General features: G+C 35.2%; 1 protein-coding gene across 1 annotated transcript in view; it reads right to left on the bottom strand.

The window, feature by feature from the left end:
- Positions 1–4,598: 4,598 nt before the first annotated feature.
- Positions 4,599–17,797, bottom strand: part of LOC137394206 (serine/threonine-protein kinase/endoribonuclease IRE1-like) — a 28,465-nt gene continuing 15,266 nt past the window's right edge. The window contains exons 13-21 of the mRNA XM_068080928.1: positions 16,095–16,185; positions 15,775–15,904; positions 14,369–14,522; positions 11,382–11,575; positions 10,629–10,770; positions 9,477–9,604; positions 9,266–9,389; positions 7,380–7,447; positions 4,599–5,379 (exon numbers count right to left, since the gene is read on the bottom strand). Of these exons, the coding sequence (XP_067937029.1) occupies positions 5,212–5,379; positions 7,380–7,447; positions 9,266–9,389; positions 9,477–9,604; positions 10,629–10,770; positions 11,382–11,575; positions 14,369–14,522; positions 15,775–15,904; positions 16,095–16,185 (1,199 nt within the window). The 3' untranslated portion in view covers positions 4,599–5,211. The remainder of the gene's footprint in view (positions 5,380–7,379; positions 7,448–9,265; positions 9,390–9,476; positions 9,605–10,628; positions 10,771–11,381; positions 11,576–14,368; positions 14,523–15,774; positions 15,905–16,094; positions 16,186–17,797) is intronic.

The raw sequence follows: 17,797 nt of genomic DNA on the forward strand, positions 1-17,797 counted from the left end.
ATAGGTTTTGCCCATAGATATATAAAGGTTTATATATCTATGGGCAAAAGGGAGTTAGCAAAAGGGTTAGCTATTAAGGGTCTGCACAAAAAAGGAGTGTTTCTTAACATTAGTGTTGATTGCACCTTTAGTGCTTTTGTGGCGTGTATTGTGTAAGTGGGCATTTGAGAAAAATGAGTTGGTATTGCAATTTCTTCATTCATTACTTTGTTTTTTTTTAGATTGTGGTCGGCCGTCTTCCGAAGCTCTGCAAGAGTGGCCCACAGGGCTGCCAACCCAGGAGTGGGGCAATGCATGAGATTTGGTTTTGGGGCAATTGATGTATCAATGATAGTATATATAAAATTGTGGAAATTGGGGCAAAAATCTCACGCATTTTCATTTTTTCTTTGGGGTAATTGCGTGAGTCTCACGCCCAATGCGTGAGAGTTGGCAGGTATGGTGGCCCATGACCACTCAGACATGAGGTCAGAAATCCTCTCATTTCTTTCAGTTTAAACACCCATCTAAAAGCTTTTCTGTTCACAGACTTGAGGGAGTCTATGTGCTTGGATAAAAATGGAGACTAGACAGTTGATGAATATTCAAGAACTGGGTGGCAGATGGTTTTAAAAGAAAGGGTTTCTGTTTTGGGTGAGCAACTTTTGAGGGACCTCATGAGCATGTATAGTGTGGATAAGGATTTGATTATAGTATTTTTATGTGAAGGCTAAAGTTGATTTTATTGTCTATAATGACTCCGAGGTATTTAAAGTGATTAACATAAGTTAGTTGTTGGCCTTTCATAAGATATTTGTGAAAAATGGGCCTCTCATGAGACCTAAAAAAGAAGTTGTTTCACATTTTGTGAAGTTAAATTCCATCTGCCGTTTATCAGCCCAATCTATGAGCAAATCAAGATCTGCTTGAAGAGTTGCACAGTCACTGGCTGACTCAATCTGGGAATATAAGAGAGCATCATCAGCAAAAGTCTGAGTCTAGAGGTCTTTATAGTCGCTGGCATATCATTTATTAAAATCAAAAAGAGGAAGGGGCCTAAAACAGATCCCTGGGGCACACCAGAGGAAACTGGACATGGTTTGGAGTATGTTTCATTTACAAAAATGGTCTGTGTGCGATCTTTCAACCCATCCTCGACCCAGGCGATAATTGTTCTGTCTAGATTATTTTGGGTAAGTTTGAATAAAAGTTTGCTGTGGGGCACTTTGTCAAAGGTCTTAAAAAATCAAGGATAATGGCATCAGTTTGGATTCCAGTATCAAATGATTCAATGAGTTCATGAGTCATGAGGATTAGCTGACTTTCGCAGCTTCTCCTCGAGCGAAAACCATGTTGGCAGTCATGGAAAAAATCAATGGAGTCTAAAAAGTTGCGGAGAGAGTGTGCAACTATGTGTTCTGTGGTTTTTTACAGTACACATGTCTGAGAGATTTGACGATAGTTAGTTGGCAGGAGCCTGCTACCTTTATTTTTAAAAATGGGTATGACAGTAGCCGTTTTCCAATCCTTAGGGACAGTATGGTTGGATAAAGGGTATTGCAGTATCTTGGTAAAAGTGGGTGCAATATAGGAGGCTAGGTGTTTCAGCAATGATGTGCTCAGTTCATCTGGGCCAGCAGCCTTAGAAGGGTTAAGTTGTTTCAAGACACCATCGTTGGAAACAGTTATTGCCTTGGTCTTTTGTTTGGTAGAGTTTGCTACAGTTTCGTTTGTTGAGGGAATGGGATAAGCACTATCATCAACTGTGAAAATGGAGGAAAAAGTGTCAGCAAAAGTGTTTGCTATATTATCAGATGGTTTGCTAGTTTGCTCATAATTGTTTTGTGTATAATGTCTTGCTAATTAAATGTTGGGTAAAATCACTGTAGATTGCTTTCCACGACGGATAACACCTAGACCCTTAATGACAATTGAAAACTTTATGCTCGTCTCCATCCCTCGCTAAGCCTTCGAGTTGTTTCCCCATGATAGGAATAGTGATTATGACGATCAGTTGTAATACTGTGAGGACAAATTTAGCGTTGTCTGAGAGTTGTTTAATCTTTGTGGCCATTTCTAAAAATTTCCTCATTCACACCTGATTTCCGCTCACATATAGTGTTAAAAAATATATTTGCTAAGTATGATATTAATATAGGTTTTTGAATGGTCTCACAAAATATTGCAGCGAATAGCGTGAAGTTTTCTTTTATGAAAATATGGCTGCCAACACATCATGAATCTAAAATTAGGTTATGCAAAAAAATCCACAAACGATGATAGTAAGAGTATGTAGGACCATGCACTCTCACAGATGACATAAAATATAAATATAACACTTTAGTAATATCGCACAGACAAAATAGTGATTGCATAACATCAACAGCTTTGGGGTCATATTAAGCGCGGGCTAGCCTAGTCTCGCACTCAAGGATTTCCGCCGCACCCACCAACGGCCACACACACAAAACATAAACAACAGTTGTTTGTGTTTTGTGTGTGTGGGGTTTGGTGGGTGTGGCAGAAATCCTCGAGTGCGGGACTAGGCTAACCCAAAATCATCCCAGTTATCCCGAAATCATACAGGCTCAAATTTCTACAGAGGCTGCACGCTAGCCATCAGAATACAACTGCTACTCGAGCCAGGTGATGCGTATATTGGCCAAACATGGCAATATACATCAGGTCACACATAGATTAATGTGTAAGCTGGGTAATGGATGCTCCGGCTCAGGGCAAGGAAACTACGCAAAACCATGGCATACCGGCGGAGTAGGCATAGACCTGTTTACTCATAAAGGGAAGACTACATCATAGTGGTTGATTACTTGAGTGATTTTTTTAGTATGATACTCTTAAAGACATTAGGACAAAAACAGTCATAAAGGCATGCAAGAGAATATTTGCCAGTTACGGTATTCTCCTGATTGTTCATCTCAGTTCACAGCCGCGAAGTTTGTCAACTTCAGCAACAGTTGGGGATTCGAGCATTTAACCAGCTCTCCAGAAAATGCATAATCAAATGGGAAAGCAGAAGCAGCAGTAAAGATGTTCAGAAGGTTCTTGAAACGAGCAGAAAACCCATTCCTAGCAATACTCGAATACAGGAACACACCCATTGTTGGCAATTCCACACTTCCTATCCAAAGAATGATAGGTTGATCTAACAGATCAATACTTCCTACCAGTGCCTCGTCACATAGCCAGAACAAAGAGATGGTGCTCCAAGTCAGGTTATGGATTCCCCAGGTGAGATGCACAAAATCACAGTCCCAGTAATAGTTTCTGAGACAGCAGAAGCTGCAACATTGAGTGCCTCTCATCACAGCAACATCCCACCAACTGAAACAACCACACCTGTAGCTGACACAGCAAACAATCCAAATCGCAGATCTAAAAACAATACCCATATTTCAGTGAAGTACAATGACTATGATATGAGAAGACCTGATCTGATCGAATAGCACTTGGACATACATATTTTACTTTTTTGTTGAATACAACTTACAACAGTTCAATCGTTTAATCTGTTTATGTCAATTTTGTTTGAAAGGACATGTTCAGGACTTGAGTTATCCTCCTTTCATTCATTTTTTACAAAACATATGTGGGCTCATATTTGGTTTCTTGTGAATTACTATTTTAGTGATCAAGGGCGGATGACCATTGTATTTGAGTAGTGAGCACATTCACTTTTAATTCGCTGACAGAAGTTAAGAAATAAACTGACAGTCCCACTAATTATTACATCTATCAACTTTCATATTTCATGAACCTGACAAAAACAGATTTATTTTTTTATATTTTATGCTATATAGCAAGATGGTTACCACATCCTGTAATATCAATTTTTTTATTTTGACTACATTATCTATGTTATTAATATCACACTTTCATCTTGCCTGCAAATAGAACCTTTTTTCTCATTCAATATAGAAATCATCATCATAATATTAACAAGCTAACAGCATTTAATATTGGATAAGAAATTATCAAATCATTTTCCGAACTAAAGAGTTATAGAGTTACCTTCAAATAGCCTCTTAGAATAAACAATTTTGTAATTGTCTTCCTATGGCTAATGTGTAGATAAATTGAACCAAAGTTGACCAGAGCAACCAGAGTCACTTTTTACCTTGCATGAAATACCAAAATTACATGCGCTAGGGCTAGAGTAATGTTATTGAGGTGACAGTAAAATAAACTATACCTCTTCTGAAAAACACTGGATGAAGCAAGACCTTGAAAGTGTTCATAGCCACCTAAACAAAATCAATGGCTTGGTTACTATGCAGAGCCCCACTGTAACTAAATCATTGGTCAGGTAAGACCTCCACTAATACTGATGGCAATATACATGTATGTTATAGTAATATACATGTATGTTATGGTAATATACATGTATGTTATGCATTAAATTGACTAACCACTGATGTGATCAAGTTTAAAACTCTGCCTAGTAAATTACATGCAATGTTTGTGTTAGAGAATCACAGCAGTTAGCATTGAATCTGTCTCACACTGCAAATGATCAGTTGAAATAAAGAACACCAAAGCTTGACAATAAAATAGTTTATTTAATGATATTTACTCATCATTTTAATTAAATTTCTATAAAACTCAGTCTTGTATATGTTGATCACAGATTATATCATATTTACAGTACATTAAATAATACAGAATGCGTAATTCCCAATACAATCGTGCATTTATCGATAGAAATGCTCTTCATTGATAACTACATGTATAGCATAGTTATATACATATAAGATAATGCAGAATTGCTTTGCAATGGACAATAAAATAATAAAATAAAAGTATATAAGAGTGAGGCGTTATACAGACTATTATGAGTGGTTATGGAACACAAATTCACCACAAGTATTCACTAAGTTTGGCAAGTTGTGGCAAGTGACTGTCGGGCATATGTTATTGCAATGGTCACTGTTAATGGCGTATCATAGCGAGTGGTTGATGGGCCTATGCTATAGCAATGCTCACTATTGATGGCATTTCATAGCAAGTTGCTGTTGGGCCCATGCCATGATTGTAAAGCACATTACCAGAACTGTTGTCTTAGTTGTACTAGGAATGCAGCACCATAAAAAGCAGCTAGTAGAATGATAAACGGACATAGCATGTGGCGTCAGCTGTATGAAAGGGTGTGCTGCCATGTTTCCATGCTGATATGTTTCCAACACTATATGTAACTAAGAACACTACTAGATTAAATTATGAATAGTATTTAGAAAAAAGTGGCTCTTTGCGTACACAGGCCATCGTGAGATAAGAATGCAGAAGAAGTTTTGGGAACCGTGACGTAAAATATCGAACAAATTCATCTGGAATTTGACCCAATGACTTAGTAACTTCCTCTGGTAGCTCTCTGTAATGGTGTTTCTACAGAACAAAAGATCTCATGACTAGAACAAAATAGTGTGTTTAAGATAAGGAACCGTATAAAACCATATACAGTGCACCCTCAGGGTACAATTTTGATCCGATCCAGGGTTAGCATCGTATGGTGAAAAAATCGTATGTAGGGGTATAGAAACCGTATTAATTATATAATGCAAACATCCCCTGGCAAAAATTGTCAAAATTTTATATAAGCGCTGTACATACTAAAGGTTAGTAACAAAATAACATATTAAGCTTAGTAACCATAGTTACCTACAATAAATTTATTATATTTAGTGAATTTATTGTTTATGACCTGCATTAAAATGTAACATTACAATGTGCTATGAGAAGTACTACGTACCATAGAAAGTTCTTACCTTCAATATAGACGAAAACATACAACAAAAACCTTGAATTCACTTCAAATAAGTTTAGCTTACTAAACACACACACACTTAGAATTAAGTTTTAGTATGTATTTTTAACTGTATTACAGAATTCCATCCTTTTATCACTAAAATTTTATCACTTAACAGTTTCTGTTTTCACTTGCGCTATAACTTTTAACGGACCTCTTAAAAATAATGTTCGGCCTAATTCAGCAAAACACCTTAAAGGTTGACGACTTGCAACAAAATTCATATTACAGTTATTTGATATGAAAAGACTCACCATGCCTTACTCTGCTGTAGGGACAAAATATGTGGAAATGTGATTACAAGCTCTTAAAAGCTCAAAAACGAACAGTTAATGCAGCCACACGATACCGCTGTAGTTTGGATTCTCTTTCCAAAACGGCTCGAATGTGATGTAGCTGTGGTAGATGGTTTCTGTTTACACTTTCATGCAACCTTATTCATCGAAATATTTTCACAAATATACTTCACGCATTAATTAAAACCATGTCTATTGTTCTTACGCGTCTGTTTTATCGTCATTGTAATGCTGTAACTTTTAGGAGTGATATCTTATAACTTACCGTAAACTTTTTTTTAATTTTTTAGCCTTAGCTTGAAGGAGTACATATCATTGTCTGATAATCATGACGAGCCTGTTGGTCACTTGTGATAATCGAAAAGTGCTGCAGAAATTATTTCCGAAGTATTGGGTCACATGATCAGACTACGACTTGCCGATTAGACCAAACCGAAACAAAACTGTAAAGTAGCGAGCATCTATATTTGATACGGGGTCTTCGGGTAAAACCCGAAGTGTTTGTCATAAACTAGTGCTACGATAAGTTTTATATTGAGCTTTTTATTGGCCTTTCAATTCACGCGAGAACATCACGTGACAAAACAATAAATAAATTTCATGACTACGTCGGAGAAATAAAGAGATTCCAATCTACGGCGGCTTTTCGTTTTCGAGCTTTTAAGAGCTTGTAATCACATTTCCACATATTTTGCACCTACAACACAACAGAGTAAGACACGGTGAATTTTTTGATACCAAATAACTGTAATGTGAATTTTGTTGCAAGTCAACCTTTAATTAACGATGCTGTTTTCGTAATGAAGTGGATTTTTGTTAGCATGCTAATGGAAGTTGTCTGATCACTAAAGATTCTGAATGAAGGGATTTATACTTTACAATTTATACTTTCAAACTTTACAATTTTTTTTTGAAGTAAAAATATTACCATTTTCCACACAGAGAATTGCTGAACTGAGAAAAATCTGTCATTGTGTCTCTTTTAGGCATGGTAAAAATATTTTCGACGAACAGCATTTAGGTATCTTTGTTATTTTGACGCGCGTAATAAGTACACCGACTGCCAAATTTGAACTCGGGCAAAACTTTTGTTGAATTTGGTGAAAATGATTGGTGAAATAGGATTAGTATGGTGAGGTGAAAAAAACATTCAAATTCGTAAGATGAAAAAATCATGTATCAGGGTAATCGTATCCGGAGGGTACACTGTATTCATATATCAACATGGCACAATTAATTATTAATAATAAATAATAATTTATCAATAAAACTCAAACACCAACCTTATTTCTCATGGCACGTAATAAATCTCGCAGAGATGACCCTCTATAACTGCGAAATCTTTTTAAATCTAAAGAGAAATAAATGATTAATGTTGTCTGGTGTTAAAAAGGTGTGCGAGTTAAGATAGGTAAAAGTGCTGATAGAGATGCTGATGGCGAGATTTACTCTAATTTAAATTACGAAAGGTGTAAGATAACTTATTTTATATATTTGTGATTGTATATTTTACAGTTTATTGTCTGTGAGAAACTTTGCAGGTAAGTAACAGCAGGTAGAAGTCTGACTGTATTAGTAACTTATATATATACCGCAAAACCTCTAATTGAACGTCACCTCTAATTGAACGCGGCCTCTAATTGAATGCCACCTCTAATTGAATGCCACCTCTATTTGAACGCCACCTCTATTTGAACGCCACCTCTATTTGAATGCAACCTCCAATTGAATGCCACCCTGAGAAAAAAGCTGAAAAGTAGACCGCAACTCTCCAATTGAACGCCACCTCCATATGACCGCCACATTGACATTATTTGATCTTTTAGAGCCCATAATATCAACTGATTAGAAGAAAAAGAAAAGTGTCCACAAAATCGTATTAATAATGAATCGTTTATATCAATATCAGTTAATTCTTTCGTTGTCCAATTCCAAAGCTTTTCGTTTTTTTGTTGAAACTTTGAAAGCAACACCGTAGCAATAATCAATAATGGTCTCAGGCTAGTAGTAATTCTTTGTTTAACGCAGTCTTTCTACTTCAAAATAGCCTACATTCATAAGAAAAACGGCTTAAATTTGCGATGGTAAATGAACTTTCAAAGCAGCGCTATAGAATTAGTTATTGTCTCAGACTAACAATGGTTCCTTGTTTAAAGCGGTCCTGATACTTCGAAGTACTATGTACATATATAAAAACGGTTTTAAATTTACGATGGTAGGTAGAACTTTGAAAGCATCGCCATAGAAATAACTACTATTATTATTATTATTCAACAATATGCATGTAGATCTAAAATAAAAATGTCTTCTAATATAAAACTAAATAAAATTTGAAAATTCCAACAAATTGCAAAGAAGCACACAGGCTATATGTATCATCGCAGGTCAATTGCAAGCAATAGATATCAACTGATAGAGATATTTCTCAGTTTCTCGATGCACATTTATTAAGAGATCTTTGGCAAGTTAGAGGTAAGTTAGTAGATTTATTGCATTCAAAATGTATAATATCGGTCTACCGGAAAAAGAGGGCAAAGTATAGGCGACATGCCCTTCGCTCTTAATAGGATTAAATTTATCTTCCGCAAATTTTGACGAACCATTTGAAAAGTAGACCGCCAGCCTCTATTTGAACGCCGCCTTCAATTGACTACCCTCATAGAGGAGGTTGAAAAATAGAGCGTTCAATTAGAGGTTTTATAGTATACATAGTATAACTTGTATAAAATATTTCAAACCAGAAAACAATAAGACGATAGATAACTTTTCTGTTGCTCATTTAAAAAATAATTAGAGATTTTTATTCGCAAAAAATATCTTCAAACAACATGAAAATAATTCGATTCTACAAACCATTCAACTTTCCATTAAACTCTCAGTAATACAACTCTATTTAAATAGATACCAAGGCATAGCTCTATGATTGGGCATGCAATTGTACAGTTCTATGATTGCACATACCATTGTATAGCTTTATGATTGTACATACCATTACGTACATGTAGCTACATGTATATGATTGTACATAGCATTGCATAGCTCTATAATTCTACATACTATTGCATAGCCATATGACTATACATACCATTGCATAACTCTATGACTGTACATACTATGACATAGCTCTATGACTGTACATACTATGACATAGCTCTATGACTGTACATACCATTGTATAGTTCTATAGATATATGGTCTTTCCAGTCCCCCTTGAGGACTGAATCAGATCTATCTTCCAACCCTCGAACCACATAGCTTCCTTCTGGCTCTTTCTCAATCCTGTCACTCACATCCTGTCAGCAAGAACAAATGAAGTGTCTCCAAGAACTAACAGGAAAATTATTGTCATACAAATAAATACAGAAAACCATGAAACTTACAGAAAAGAATCGGAGTTGCTTTTCTTCCGACCAGAAATAAGGGTGTGCTAAAACCTCCGCCATACTCGGTCTCTCATGGGAATCATGGGCTAACATCCAGGAAATGAGGTGCAGACAGCATATATGCTCTAAGAAAAAGAGAAACCAATAAGATTTATTTAGAGCCATATGCTAAACAATATAACGGTCTCAATTATAAAAGCATCAACTAAACCCAGAATGCTTGTCAAGTTTAGTGAATTAATAAAAGTGAATAGTTAATAAAAATTACTAATTAACAAGAGTAACCATACAGAAATTTTTAGTTTGTCGGATTCATTCTCATTGGAACACAGATATCACAGTATCACAGATATCACAGTATCACAGATATCACAGATATCACAGATATCACAGTATCACAGATATCACAGTATCACAGTCAAACCTTGAATTATCAAGTTCATTTGGTAAAAGAGTTCTACGTTGTAGCAAATGCTCTTATAAGAATATATTGTAATTCATTTAATCCATTCTAAGCACAAAATAAAGAATAATACTTCAAGCAATTACGTATAGCAATAAAACAAATTTATTATATAAAAACTACATATCAAAGCCTAAATAGTATGTAAAAACTCAATTGATAAAATAGCAATCAGTAAACAGGTTTTCATTGCTCCTTTATTTCAGAGAGACACGAATGAAAGTATTACTCTAAAATACACTAGATATTGATATAATTAACTTAGCTTATATATTTTAAATATTTGCAAGGCCTATTTTTAATCTTGCATACAGAACTGTAATTTTGGGCATCATATAATAGAAATTAATTCGTATGGTGGGACAGATGGTTGTTAAAACTGCACATCATATTTTGAAAGATTTGTAAAACCAGGTGCACACCAAGGTTGAAGTGCATAATTATAATGCTCAAGGCATTGTCTCGAGATGCGTGTATTCATTTATTGCAAAAATATAAGTTTTGTATTCTAAAAACAAGATTAATATACCAAAACTTCTAAATCACAACTTACCACGACCTACCTAAATCACATTCTGTGAATTATCAAATTAACCGCTATGCATTCTTACACTGAAATAGCGTTATATTTGTATTGTATTGCCTACAGTATAGCCTAGACCACATAGCTTGTGTCAACCACTTACCTGGAGAACTGATGCTTTCCAGTTTATATTCAGCGTTGAGAATGTTTGCCTGGCGTCGTAGTTTATCACCAAATGCATGCTTTCCTCCAGATACTACGTAGTATATGAGACAGCCAGCTGAGAACACATCCACTGAAGTGGTCTGCAAGTGAAAACCACCAGATCGCTACTACATCAGGCAATTCGCAATTCCGTTTATAGCATTTTATAGTAAACCATGAGCAAACGCATTAAATGCAATTTCTCTTGCTTCATAGGACGGCTTGCCAGTCCAGTAACTAATAAATGTTTTTATATCAAAACCAAAAAGGAATTTGATTACACTTTCTGTTGTTTATATTATATTTAATATTATTATTATACATTAAGGTGAATTATCCTTTTTATAGGAGAAATCTTGATAACAAACAACGGGGTTGTGATCTCTGTTATTATGGGCCTACAGCACTGCTCAAAAAATGGAATTGTGTTCCCTGTTCATATAGGCATACAAAATTGCTCAAACAATGGAATTGTGTTTCCTGTTCATATAGGCGTACAGAATTGCTCGAATAATGGAGTTGTGTTCCCATTCATATAGGCATACAGCATTGCTCAAATCACATTTCATTTGCTTCGCATTACTGATTAATTTAATTTTTCTTTATAAATAGCACAATACACGTATAATGCTATTGAACTTTATATGCTTTCATTAGGACATAGAAGAGCTGTGCTGCGCACCTCTATTATCGTAGGAACACAAATACGCACCGTTCTTAGTTCCGAGTTTAGCATTTCAGGTGCGATCCAGCCTTCTGTGCCTGTCACACCAGATGCCTTAGAGAAGGAATGCTTGCCTGCGGCTAACTTTTTGCACAGACCAAAATCTGATATAAGAGCTTTTATCTGCCCGGAATTGTCTGGCAGTGACAGCAGAACATTGTGAGGCTTCACATCTCTGTGAACTAAATGCAATATTCTGTGTCAATTACGGCAAACAAAAAGAAACAACTTGACATAATCACATTTTTAAACATTCACTCTAAAAGTAGAAAATAAATTATCTGACCATCTGCTAAAATAAATAGTGGTATGTGTCACTAATTCTATATTGAATTGTAAAGACTGTTACCATGGTATATTATAAATACTGTTAGCATTGTATATTATAAATACTGTTAGCATGGTATATTATAAAGACTGTTAGCGTGGTATATTATAAATACTGTTAGCGTGGTATATTATAAATACTGTTAGCGTGGTATATTATAAATACTGTTAGCATGGTATATTATAAATATTGTCCGCATGGTATATTATAAATATTGTTAGCATGGTATATTATAAATACTGTTAGCATGGTATATTATAAATACTGTTAGCATGGTATATTATAAATACTGTTAGCATGGTATATTATAAATACTGTTAGCATGGTAAATTATAAATACTGTTAGCGTGGTATATTATAAATACTGTTAGCATGGTATATTATAAATACTGTTAGCATGGTATATTATAAATACTGTCAGCATGGTATATTATAAATACTGTCAGCATGGTATATTATAAATACTGTTAGCGTGGTATATTATAAATACTGTTAGCATGGTATATTATAAATATTGTCCGCATGGTATATTATAAATATTGTTAGCATGGTATATTATAAATACTGTTAGCATGGTATATTATAAATACTGTTAGCATGGTATATTATAAATACTGTTAGCGTGGTATATTATAAATACTGTTAGCATGGTATATTATAAATACTGTTAGCATGGTATATTATAAATACTGTTAGCATGGTATATTATAAATACTGTCAGCATGGTATATTATAAATACTGTCAGCATGGTATATTATAAATATTGTCAGCATGGTATATTAAAAACTGTTATTATCCTTGGAATTACGGAGAGTCAGCAAATTGTTAGCATCTTTTCATTGAACTTGTTGAACTCCACTCTTAGAATAGAAAATCAACTGACACCAGACTTAGGCACATGCGAGAACTGAATTTAGGAAATTATGTAAACATTGGTCCAATATCTAAGCATTTAGACAATACAAGTATGAGTTTAAATTAACAGATTTTTAAACCATGACAGACTTACCTACAGACTATAGTAGAGACTTACCTACAGACTATGGTAGAGACTTACCTCTAGACTATGGTAGAGGCTTACCAACAGACTATAGTAGATATTTACCTGCAGACTATGGTAGATACTTACCTGCAGACTATGGTAAAGACTTACCTACAGACTATGGTAGAGACTTACATATAGACTATGGTAGAGACTTACCTACAGACTATGGTAGAGACTTACCTACAGACTATAGTAGAGACTTACCTACAGACTATGGTAGAGACTTACATATAGACTATGGTAGAGACTTACCTACAGACTATGGTAGAAACTTACCTATAGACTATGGTAGAGACTTACCTACAGACTATGGTAGAGACTTACCTACAGACTATGGTAGAGACTTACATATAGACTATGGTAGAGACTACTTACCTATAGACTATGGTAGAGACTTACCTATAGACTATGGTAGAAACTTACCTATAGACTATGGTAGAGACTTACCTACAGACTATGGTAGAGACTTACCTACAGACTATGGTAGAGACTTACATATAGACTATGGTAGAGACTACTTACCTATAGACTATGGTAGAGACTTACCTATAGACTATGGTAGAGACTTTCCTACAGACTATGGTACAGCTTACCTACAGACTATGGTAAAGACTTACCTACAGACTATGGTAGAGACTTACATATAGACTATGGTAGAGACTTACCTACAGACTATGGCAGAGACTTACCTACAGACTATAGTAGAGACTTACCTACAGACTATGGTAGAGACTTACATATAGACTATGGTAGAGACTTACCTACAGACTATGGTAGAAACTTACCTATAGACTATGGTAGAGACTTACCTACAGACTATGGTAGAGACTTACCTACAGACTATGGTAGAGACTTACATATAGACTATGGTAGAGACTACTTACCTATAGACTATGGTAGAGACTTACCTATAGACTATGGTAGAAACTTACCTATAGACTATGGTAGAGACTTACCTACAGACTATGGTAGAGACTTACCTACAGACTATGGTAGAGACTTACCTACAGACTATGGTAGAGACTTACATATAGACTATGGTAGAGACTACTTACCTATAGACTATGGTAGAGACTTACCTATAGACTATGGTAGAGACTTTCCTACAGACTATGGTACAGCTTACCTACAGACTATGGTAAAGACTTACCTAAAGACTATGGTAAAGACTTACCTACAGACTATGGTAGAGACTTACATATAGACTATGGTAGAGACTTACCTACAGACTATGGCAGAGACTTACCTACAGACTATAGTAGAGACTTACCTACAGACTATGGTAGAGACTTACATATAGACTATGGTAGAGACTTACCTACAGACTATGGTAGAAACTTACCTATAGACTATGGTAGAGACTTACCTACAGACTATGGTAGAGACTTACCTACAGACTATGGTAGAGACTTACATATAGACTATGGTAGAGACTACTTACCTATAGACTATGGTAGAGACTTACCTATAGACTATGGTAGAGACTTTCCTACAGACTATGGTACAGCTTACCTACAGACTATGGTAAAGACTTACCTAAAGACTATGGTAGAGACCTACGGAGTGCTGTAAGGATATGTTAGAATATCTTATATACTTACCTATACCCAAACTATGTAGATGAGCGAGGCCAGACATGGCTTGTTCCAAAAGTTGTAATGCGGGGGTCTGACATACCACTCGTTTTTCAATAAAATCAGTTAAACTGCCCAAGCATAGTTCTAAAGCTATATATCTAAACTGACGGTCTGTCTCCTGCAAAAAAGAACATTTAAAAGGCTAAATATTTGACAACAACAAGGTTTTGCATGCAGCAAAAGGGTTTATGCCTTTATGGGACAAATTAATGTTAACGTCTTGTAGATTTTTCAATAAAACAATTATAATCGTTTGTGGTGCATGTGAACTGTTATTACTATTTAATTGACTGTTAACTGGTCTTGCTTAGGTACTATACGATTGGTATGGTACCGTCACGCCCACCACTTTAATATAAAGGTTTTATAGAACTCAGTCATAAATAGTCGTACAACTACACAAAAAAAGTAACTTTTACTAGTCATGTCAAATATACATGCATCGCTAAGGACACCAAGTCTATTATCAACAGCTGTCTATACTTACAAGTTAATTACTACTGTAAGATCTTATAAGACAACAATGTTATTACTTTTTTAGTCTCATTGTCAATAAAACCTACTTGAACATTATCAAATAAAACATAGAATTCTCTATTAAGTGAATCAGACATACTGAAAGAGCCCAAATTTTCATGTTTTGCCAGCAGTGCTTTGATGATTTATATTTAAATGAAGGGTAAGCCAATCTATAACAAGAGAATATTGAAAGAATGAAATTTTCCTTATTTTCTAAACTTGTATCATAGTTTTAAAGTTTTAAGAAACTGAACAACTGAAATGCTTTCGTACTAATTTAGATAAACTCAAAATGGTAAATTCATTAGTTGTTGCATATTTAAACAGACTTCCTTAAAAATAATAGAAAAGTGATCAGGCTCTAGTGTAGCTAACTTTCTAAGTATTGAGAAATGTTGCTACATAGCATCACCTTCAACTGTTTATAGCCAAGGTCTGAAATTACTTATGGTGTTTAGTAGATGTAACTATAGAAAAAGTCTATGAAATCAAAAGATGTGAAAAAATGGGGCGAGTATTAGTACACACCTTTACTTTGTCTGAAGCTGAAGAATAACAAGTTTTACAAGCGCAAAGACTTACCCACTGACAGAGAGCTTTTAGAAATGACAAGACTAATGCACCTTTAATAGGCAGTAGGAGGAAATGATTCCATGTATTGTATGTCCGGATCAACATTAATACATAAACCATAAATGCATTACTTATCAGATAGTTTAGAAATGAGGGGAAAGAAGTTATGGCTGCACCGCCTCAAATATGAGTAATCATTCACAAGCATGAAGTAGTATTACAAAATTGGAGTTATCACACCAGTCACACTAGGTCAAGGTAAAACACAAGCTACTTACAGTACAGAAGTACCGTATGACATTGGGATGCTGGTCAGACTCCCTCAGCAACTGCACCTCTCTCTCAGCAAGACTAAAGCATTCTGGGAGAATTCTCTTTACAGCCACATCTCGACCGTCATATTTACCTCTGTAGTTATTAAACACTCTTTTCAACTCATCGCAGTTGAACATAGCAAAGCTTAGTTCATGTAAAGATGGAGTAAGGAGAATGCATTTGATAATTGTACAGAATAACATTGGTTCATTAAGTTTCCTTTATTGCATGTTTTATGAAAAACTACCACAAATAAATTGGGCAAGTTGAGAACACAACAAACCTGTACACAAATGTGCCCTCGCAACCATGACCAAGCACATCTTTGGTGTTAAAAATTATCTTTCCGACCCGACTGTGACCTTCAGGAACCTCTGCAAGCAAAGCAATAGAAAATACAACCAATCATTGGTTATGACTGTGAGCCTGTGCTAAAAACTGAATGAATGCTTTTCTGCAGCGATTTTACAAATTTACAATCAGTCGATCAACAGAAATTTGTGTCATTGGGTGGTGATAGTACAATAATTGCGTGTTGCAAGCATGAAATTCAGTTTTCGGATGACAAATCAAAATGCCGTACTTGTCTAAAATCAATGCAACACAGACTTTTAAAAAATCCACTCCAAAAGTTATGGTATGCTACAGTAAATAAAGCCTTGATACAAATCTGAGCAGCTTGATTAGTGAAAATGGTAATTTTAAATTTGCTACAAGGCCTGTTGCAATCACTAGCTCAAGTTCCTCCTTTGACATTTACTCAGTATTTCAGCCGAGCATCAACTAAACTAATCAATATACAAAACAGAGTGGGCAACTCCAATGTCTGTATATTTCACCGTTATTTTACCGTCAGTTATAAGAAGGATCACCAGCCTACATTTTGGATGAAACACACGCGTTTATGTCCTAAAAAGTGTGAGACTAGAGTTATTATAGTTTTTGTTAATCTTCTACTGCTATAAATTATTTAATCTAGTACTAGAAATTCCCATGTCATACAGTTCGCGACCTGATAATGGAATAAGTGATAATGGAAAAAAGAAATGGTAGTGGTGGTTGTTAAAAAAGTAGTTGTCAGCAGGAATTGACAGAGTATAGTGTAAATGTTCTTCATTACATCCAGTACATGTGAGCTGTTATATGTTGTTGTCAAGTCTGCCTAGAAAGTTGTTACACAGTTCTTAAAAATCAGGACAATCTAAAGATTGAAAATGAGGAATGTGATGAAGGGGGGCAGCATTGGGAGGAGCAATATTGTTTTGTGCAATATTTTCATGGTCAATGATGTCCATAAAATCATGATCATCATCTGGAAACAAAGGGGCTGCCAAGTCCATGTCATTTACATCGCCTACAAAATCTACTAAAGAATTCTCTGAATCAGGTGAGTTGTTATTAATTTGAGTAGCGTGTTGTTGAACATTAGCATTTGATGTTGATGGTTGCTGTGAGGACCTTCTATTTATCCTCCTATTGAGCTGTAATTATTGAGATTCATGTGGACAGCCACTGCGTCAGCCACAAAGTAGTGTTCTGGGAAGTTGTTATGTCCATTATGATAGTAGTTGTCAAGTTGTTTTGAAATTAAATTCAAAAAGTCAATTATGCAAAACAAAATGTTGTAAACAAATCACATCTAATCTACTACTATCTCAAACCTATGTTTCACAACAGTAAAATAAATATTAATTAAAGCTGTAGGCCTAACCTACTGTAATGTATGTAATTTAACAGCAATAAGTAAATATGTTTATTATAACCCTGAAATGCAATATTAGAAGTAAAATGGCAAGCTGATGTGTAATATACACAGTTTGAAAGTTGTTTGTGTTGAATGTAGAATGGTTTTGATAGCGATCTTTAACAGAAAGCAAGTATGAGCGTTCACGCGTCTGAAAGTTTTCTGCAAACTGGAGCAAAATAAAAAATGTTCCCATCATAAAGGGGCATTGTAGTTCGGCCCTAGTTTGTACATACGATGTA

Source organism: Watersipora subatra, chromosome 1 (assembly GCF_963576615.1).
Source record: "Watersipora subatra chromosome 1, tzWatSuba1.1, whole genome shotgun sequence".
Lineage (NCBI taxonomy): Eukaryota > Metazoa > Bryozoa > Gymnolaemata > Cheilostomatida > Watersiporidae > Watersipora > Watersipora subatra.